The sequence below is a fragment of the Salvelinus fontinalis genome, unplaced genomic scaffold (assembly GCF_029448725.1).
Source record: "Salvelinus fontinalis isolate EN_2023a unplaced genomic scaffold, ASM2944872v1 scaffold_2608, whole genome shotgun sequence".
Classification (NCBI taxonomy): Eukaryota; Metazoa; Chordata; class Actinopteri; order Salmoniformes; family Salmonidae; genus Salvelinus; species Salvelinus fontinalis.
The window spans coordinates 3,068-10,749 of record NW_026602817.1 but is presented as its reverse complement, the minus strand read 5'-3'; the positions used below and the strand labels follow the sequence as shown (position 1 = coordinate 10,749).

The following is a 7,682-nucleotide window of genomic DNA, read 5'->3' as shown; positions in this document are numbered from 1 at the left end:
CTCTCTCTCTCTCCCCCCCTCTCTCTCTCTCTCTCTCTCCTCTCTCTCTCTCTCCTCTCTCTCTCTCTCTCTCTCTCTCCTCCTCTCTCCCCCCCTCTCTCTCTCTCTCGCTATCTCTCTCCCCTTCTCTCTCTTGCTCTCTGTTTTGCTTTCTCTGTCATTCTTATACGACCCTCTGAGAACTTTGATGAAAAAGATTCAAGGCAGAAAGAGTCTCCTAACGGGCCTAAAGTGAAGAGACTAATAAGACCAAAATGCTTTAATAATTCATTAGAAGCAGTTGCATTATTTGGAGGTTGTGTATTAAAGGTGTAATTAGCCGTGAAGAATAGGCTAGAGGAGATAAAAATATATATTGTGGCCTAAGTCAAACCTCAAAGTCACTGCAGTGTAAAGTAGTTACCCTATCAGTCCATTTGGGCCTAAGTCGAGCCTCAGTCACTGCAGTGTAAAGTAGTTACCCTGTCAGTCCATTTGGGCCTAAGTCGAGCCTCAGTCACTGCAGTGTAAAGTAGTTACCCTGTCAGTCCATTTGGGCCTAAGTCAAGCCTCAGTCACTGCAGTGTAAAGTAGTTACCCTGTCAGTCCATTTGGGCCTAAGTCAAGCCTCAGTCACTGCAGTGTAAAGTAGTTACCCTATCAGTCCATTTGGGCCTAAGTCAAGCCTCAGTCACTGCAGTGTAAAGTAGTTACCCTATCAGTCCATTTGGGCCTAAGTCAAGCCTCAGTCACTGCAGTGTAAAGTAGTTACCCTGTCAGTCCATTTGGGCCTAAGTCGAGCCTCAGTCACTGCAGTGTAAAGTAGTTACCCTGTCAGTCCATTTGGGCCTAAGTCAAGCCTCAGTCACTGCAGTGTAAAGTAGTTACCCTGTCAGTCCATTTGGGCCTAAGTCGAGCCTCAGTCACTGCAGTGCATAGTAGTTACCCTGTCAGTCCATTTGGGCCTAAGTCAAGCCTCAGTCACTGCAGTGTAAAGTAGTTACCCTGTCAGTCCATTTGGGCCTAAGTCGAGCCTCAGTCACTGCAGTGTAAAGTAGTTACTCTGTCAATAGTGCTGTGTTTGCTTGGAACTTCAGAATGAAATCAAATGTTATTAGTCACATGCATCGAATACAACAGGTGTTACAGTGAAATGCTTACTTACAAGCCCCTAACCAACAATGCAGTTTAAAACATATGAATAAGAATAAGAATACAGTTTGATAGAGTTAAAGTAATGTTAATTAATGTAAACCTAATATGAATTCATGAGTCATGTGTGGATTTATTGAGAAAGGGTGAGTCAACCCAGGAGGCCAGACTGATTGATTGTTGTGGTTTAAACATCTTTCTCAATCTTCATTGATTAATAAAACGGGAAACACTTGTCTCCCTCACTAGCTTTAACCTGTCTAGGATCAGCGTGGCGCTAGCGGCACACCCCCCCCCCCCCCCACTGAAAAACCAGTGCCGCGAAATTCAAAAAAAATATTTTTTTTAAATATTTAACTTTCACACATTAAAGTCCAATACAGCTAATGAAAGACACAGATCTTGTGAATCCAGTCAACATTTCCGATTTTTAAAATGTTTTACAGGGAAGACACAATATGTAAAGATGTACATCTATTACCTAAAAACACATTAGCATAATCCACCATCTTTTATTTGTCCACCAACACCAGTAGCCATCACCAATTCGACTAAACTAAGATATTTATAGCCCCTAACCAACAAAAAAACTCATCAGATGACAGTCTGATAACATATTTATGGTATGGGATAGGTTTTGTTAGAAAAAAGTGCATATTTCAGGTATATGGCATAGTTTACAATTGCACCCACCATCACAAATGGACTAGAATAATTACAATGAGCAACGTGTTTACCTAACTACTAATCATCAAACATTTCGTAAAAATACACAGCATACACGAATCGAAAGACACAGATCCTGTGAATACAGACAATATTTCAGATTTTCTAAGTGTCTTACAGCGAAAACACAATAAATCGTTATATTAGCTTAGCACATAGCAATTAGCAGCCCAGCATTGATTCTAGCCAAAGTGAGCGATAAAAGTCAACATCGCCAAAAGATATTAATTTTTTCACTAACCTTCTCAGAATTCTTCCGATGACACTCCTGTAACATCATATTACACAATCCATATAGAGTTTGATCGAAAATGTTTATATTTAGCCACCAAAATCATGGTTAGACAATGTGAAATGTAGCTCAGCTGGTCAGAAAATGTCCTTGCGCCACTTAGACAGTGATCTACTCTTATACATAAATACTCATAAACGTGACTAAAAAATATAGGGTGGACAGGGATTGATAGACAATTTAATTCTTAATACAATTGCGTTATTACATTTTTTAATTTATCCTTACTTTTCAATACAGTTTGCGCCAAGCGAAGCTACGTCAAAAAACATGGCGTCCTAAGCCACTAAAATGTTTCGACAGAAACACGATTTATCATAATAAAAATGTCCTACCTTGAGCTGTTCTTCCATCAGTATCTTGGGCAAAGGATCCTTTCTTGGGAGAAATCGTCTTTTGGTGGAAAGCTGTCCTCTTGCCATGTGGAAATGTCAACTGCGTTCGGGATGAACTGAAAAGCGTGCCCAACTTTTCACATCGTTGCAAAAATAAATGTCCCAAAATCGCACTAAACGGATATAAATTGCTATAAAACGCTTTAAATTAACTACTTTATGATGTTTTTAACTCCTATAACGAGTGAAAAGATGACCGGAGAAATATAACAGGCTAAACTAACGCTTGGAACAGGTGCGCGCCGGTGTCCTCTAGGCTCATGACGCAGCTCCCAAAGAATGACTAGCTTCAGGGTTTTTTCATTTGTAGGGCCTGTGAACGCGCAATCGACCCCGTTGGAATCGTCATCACGTAAAGGCATCCAGGGGAAGACGTAAGAAGTGTCCGTATAGTCATAGCAACGACAGTGCCCTTTTAACTGACTTCAGAAAAGTGGCCAACATTTCTCAAATCTGACTCCATGTCAGGGAAATTGCTGTAGAATGGGCTCTGTTCCACTTAGAGACAAAATTTCAACTCCTATAGAAACTATAGACTGTTTTCTATCCAATAATAATAATAATATGCATATTGTACGATCAAGGATTTTGTGGGAAGCCGTTTAAAAAATTAGCCAAATTAGCATAAATAGTCTAAACAGCGCCCCCATCCCCAACAGGTTAAGCACCAGCTGTCAGAGCAGCTCACAGATTACTGCACCTGTACATAGCCCATCTATAATTTAGCCCAAACAACTACCTCTTCCCCTACTTATTTATTTATTTATTTTGGTCCTTTGCACCCCATTATTTCTATTTCTACTTTGCACATTCTTCCACTGCAAATCTACCATTCCAGTGTTTTACTTGCTATATTGTATTTACTTCGCCACCATGGCCTTTTTTTGCCTTCACCTCCCTTATCTCACCTCATTTGCTCACATTGTATATAGACTTATTGTTCTACTGTATTATTGACTGTATGTTTGTTTTACTCCATGTGTAACTCTGTGTTGTTGTATGTGTCGAACTGCTTTGCTTTATCTTGGCCAGGTCGCAATTGTAAATTAGAACTTGTTCTCAACTTGCCTACCTGGTTAAATAAAATAAATAAATAAAAATAAAGCAATGCAGTGTACTTGTATTAAACTCCCCCGTCTCCTTAATGCAGTATACTTGTATTAAACTCCCCCGTCTCCTTAATGCAGTATACTTGTATTAAACTCCCCTGTCTCCTTAATGCAGTATACTTGTATTAACCTCCCCTGTCTCCTTAATGCAGTATACTTGTATTAAACTCCCCTGTCTCCTTAATGCAGTATACTTGTATTAAACTACCCTGTCTCCTTAAGGCAGTATACTTGTATTAAACTCCCCTGTCTCCTTAATGCAGTATACTTGTATTAAACTCCCCTGTCCCCTTAATTCAGTATATTTGTATTAAACTCCCCTTGTCTTCTTTGATAGTGTTTGTGTTGTCCCATTCATATGAACTTCAGTTGAACTCATAAGCCATGTTACCAGGTTATTGAACATCCTATTAAAGAACTCCCCCGTCTGAGTTATGTTGTTGCAGGTGTGAATAATGTGATGACTTCACAGTAAAGAGAAACCTGAACACTGCTCTTTCTAATGTCACTTGTTATATTCAACCTTATTGAACTCTACCCATGTAAGACCTGCTGATTTAGAAGGGCCTGTGTACATTGTATTTTCAACCAGCAACTATCAGGAAATAACACTGATCACACGTCAACCTTTTTTACAGTGTTACTTTCATCAGCTGTTGTACAATATCATACGAAAAACTGAATTTTGACTGCAGTGGGCCTTTTAATAAAAAATAAGTAATACTAGCGAGAGCAGTGTGCGGGTTTCTCTTTTCTCTGATGTTATTGAGAAGGGATCAGCCAATTGATTGATAAAGCAGTCCACTTGGTCTCTTCCCCCAGGTTCCACCTCTACAGACTGGCTGCGCTCCCTGCCTTGTCTCCATGGAGGCCAACTGCTACAGAGGGAGAGGAAGTTGGCCGAGGTGCAGACCCGGGTCCTAAAGGAGTGCCTGAGTAAGTACAACATCATATTTTATTCATCCTTTATTTAGCCAGGTAAGTCTCCTTGAGATAAACAAAAAAATAGATTTTTCAATCGATATCATGTCTGACGCAGAATATATAGTAAAATGTCTGTACTCAGCACACTCACTCATTTGCAGTGAGCTTTATTGCCACCAAATAGAGCCTAGTTAATGTATTTTTTTATTGCAGTTTATTTAACCAGCTAATTTATTGAGAACATTCTATTTGACAAAAAAACGTATCTAGCATAGTTTAATAAAGCAAGTCAGTCTGTATCGTAGCCAGACAGGTAGGTGGTTCCTCCAGTATTAAAGTCAGTCTGTATCGTAGCCAGACAGGTAGGTGGTTTCTCCAGTATTAAAGTCAGTCTGTATCGTAGCCAGACAGGTAGGTGGTTCCTCCAGTATTAAAGTCAGTCTGTATCGTAGCCAGACAGGTAGATGGTTCCTCCAGTATTAAACCTCCAATAACATCAAGCAGCCTCACGCTACAGAAACATGAGGCTCCAGCCCTGTGGGCCATCCTGGCTCGGACAAGGCTACTTACTGACTACTCTCGTTATTCCATATGGACTAGGACGTAGAGAAGAGGCAGGGAAGCCAGCTTCAATACCAGTCAATGACCTGAAGATCTTGCTCAGCCTGGCCAGAGAACAGTACCTCAAGATGCATGACTATACCCTGCCTAAAGCCTCTGCCCTGCCTAAAGACTCCAGTCTGCCCAGAGTTGAGCCCTGTGGAGCAGAGGAGGTGAACCTCACTATGAAGACTACAGGTATTCTGCTGTTCCAGTCCCTCCTTACTCCCCGTAACACAGTTCAGTAATATTTACAGTGCATTCAGAATGTATTCAGACCCCTTGACTTTTTTCACATTTTGTTACATTACAGCCTTATTCTAAAATGTATTAAATTGTTTTTTTCCCCCTTCATCAATCTACACACAATACCCCTCAATGACAAAGCAAAAACAGGTTTTTAGAAATGTTTGCAAATTTATTTCAAAAATTTAAATGGAAATATCACATTTACGTAAGTATTCAGACCCTTAACTCAGTACTTTGTTGAAGCACCTTTGACAGTGATTACAGCCTTGAGTCTTCTTGGGTATGACGCTACAAGCTTGGCACACCTGTATTTTGGAGTTTCTCCCATTCTTTTCTGCAGATCCTCTCAAGCTCTGTCAGGTTGGATGGGGAGGATCAGGTTCAAGTCCGGGCTCTGGCTGGGCCATTCAAGGACACTCAGAGACTTGTCCCGAAGCCAATCCTGCGTTGTCTTGGCTGTGTGCTTAGGGTTGTTGTCCTGTTGGAAGGTGAACCTTCGCCCCAGTCTGAGGTCCTGAGCACTCTGGAGCAGATTTTCATCAAGAATCTCTCTGTACTTTGCTCTGTTCATCTTTCCCTCGATCCTGACTAGTCTCCCAGTCCCTGCCACTGAAAACATCCCCACAGCATGATGCTGCCACCACCATGCTTCACCGTAGGGATGGTGCCAGGTTTCCTCCAGATGTGACGCTTGGCATTCAGGCCAAAGAGTTCAATCTCGATTTCATCAGACCAGAGAATCTTGCTTCTCATGGTTTGAGAGTCCTTTAGGTGCCTTTTGGCCACACTATTATAAAGGCTTGATTGGGGGAGTGCTGCGGAGATGGTTGTCCTTATGAAAGGTTCTCCCATCTCCACAGAGAAACTCTGGAGCTCTGTCAGAGTGACCATTGGGTTCTTGGTCACCTCCCTGACCAAGGCCCTTGCTCATTTTGGCCGGGCGGCCAGCTCTAGGAAGAGTCTTGGTGGTTCCGAACTGCTTCCATTTAAGAATGATGGAGGCCATGGTGTTCTTGGGGGCCTTCAATGCTGCAGAAATGTTTTGGTACCCTTCCCCAGATTTGTGCCTCGACACAATCCTGTCTCGGAGCTCTACAGACAATTCCTTCGACCTCATGGCATGGTTTTTGCTCTGACATGCATTGTCAACTGTGGGGCCTTATATAGACAGATGTGTGCCTTTCCAAATGATGTCCAATAAATTGAATTTACCACAGGTGGACTCCAATCAAGTTGTAGAAACATCTCAAAGATGATCACTCGATAAAGGATGCACCTGAGCTCAATTTCGAAGTCTCATAGCAAAGGGTCTGAATACTTATGTAAATAGGTTTTTTCTGTTTTTTATTTTTATACATTTGGAGAAAAAAAATCTTTACTTGTTTTTGCTTTGTCATTATTTAAATCAATTTTAGAATAAGGCTGTAACGTAACAAAATATGGAAAAAGTCTAGGGGTCTGAATACATTCTGAATGCACTGTATTTGCCATCTCTAAAACGGACTACTAGAAACCTTGACTAATAAACTGAAAAAAGTAAAATTACTCTTTTCCCATTCCAATGTAGAGTTCATTAAACACTCCCAACATGCTGATTGGCCAGAGAGAAGTGTTCTGCAGAACTATGAGAACCTCCAGAGGACTCGTCAGAAGCTGAGGTAAACTTGAAGGATGGTCTTCACATCGGTACATACATCTCTCTTCCATACAACGATAAGCAAGCAAGGTGGCTTATGGGAATAGAGAGACCGACAGTATCTTTGGTTCCTCACACGTGACTAATTTAACCATCTCATCTTTGGTCTCCTCCCTTCACAGGTTTGGTATGCTGTCTGGCGGCTCGTCTGACTGTCTGCTGGGGCCTAAGGACGTCCAGGGCCAGAGAACCACCCCAGCCTTGCTGGATGCCAAAGAGCTGCTGAGACACTTCACACCAGACGGCCTGCCCACCGGAGATCTGCAGCCTCTATTAGTCCAGAGACTAGGGTAACTATTAGTCTGGAGACTAGGGTAACTTTGTTAGTCTGGAGACTAGGGTAACGCTGTTAGTCTGGAGACTAGGGTACCTCTGTTAGTCTGGAGACTAGGGTAACTCTGTTAGTCTGGAGACTAGGGTAACTCTGTTAGTCTGGAGACTAGGGTAACTCTATTAGTCTGGAGACTAGGGTACCTCTTTTAGTCCGGAGACTAGGGTAACTCTATTAGTCCGGAGACTAGGGTAACTCTGTTAGTCTGGAGACTAGGGTAACTCTGTTA

The 7,682-nt window shown here is 41.7% G+C and overlaps 1 protein-coding gene across 1 annotated transcript; it reads left to right on the top strand.

Annotated features, from left to right (window-relative positions):
• Positions 1-4,475: 4,475 nt before the first annotated feature.
• Positions 4,476-7,412, top strand: LOC129850985 (mdm2-binding protein-like; the record flags this gene model as incomplete). Its single annotated transcript, XM_055917125.1, has 4 exons — positions 4,476-4,589; positions 5,178-5,375; positions 6,994-7,084; positions 7,245-7,412. Coding segments are annotated over 4 exons (571 nt in total), but the record flags the coding sequence as incomplete, so codon positions are not given.
• Positions 7,413-7,682: the final 270 nt, after the last annotated feature.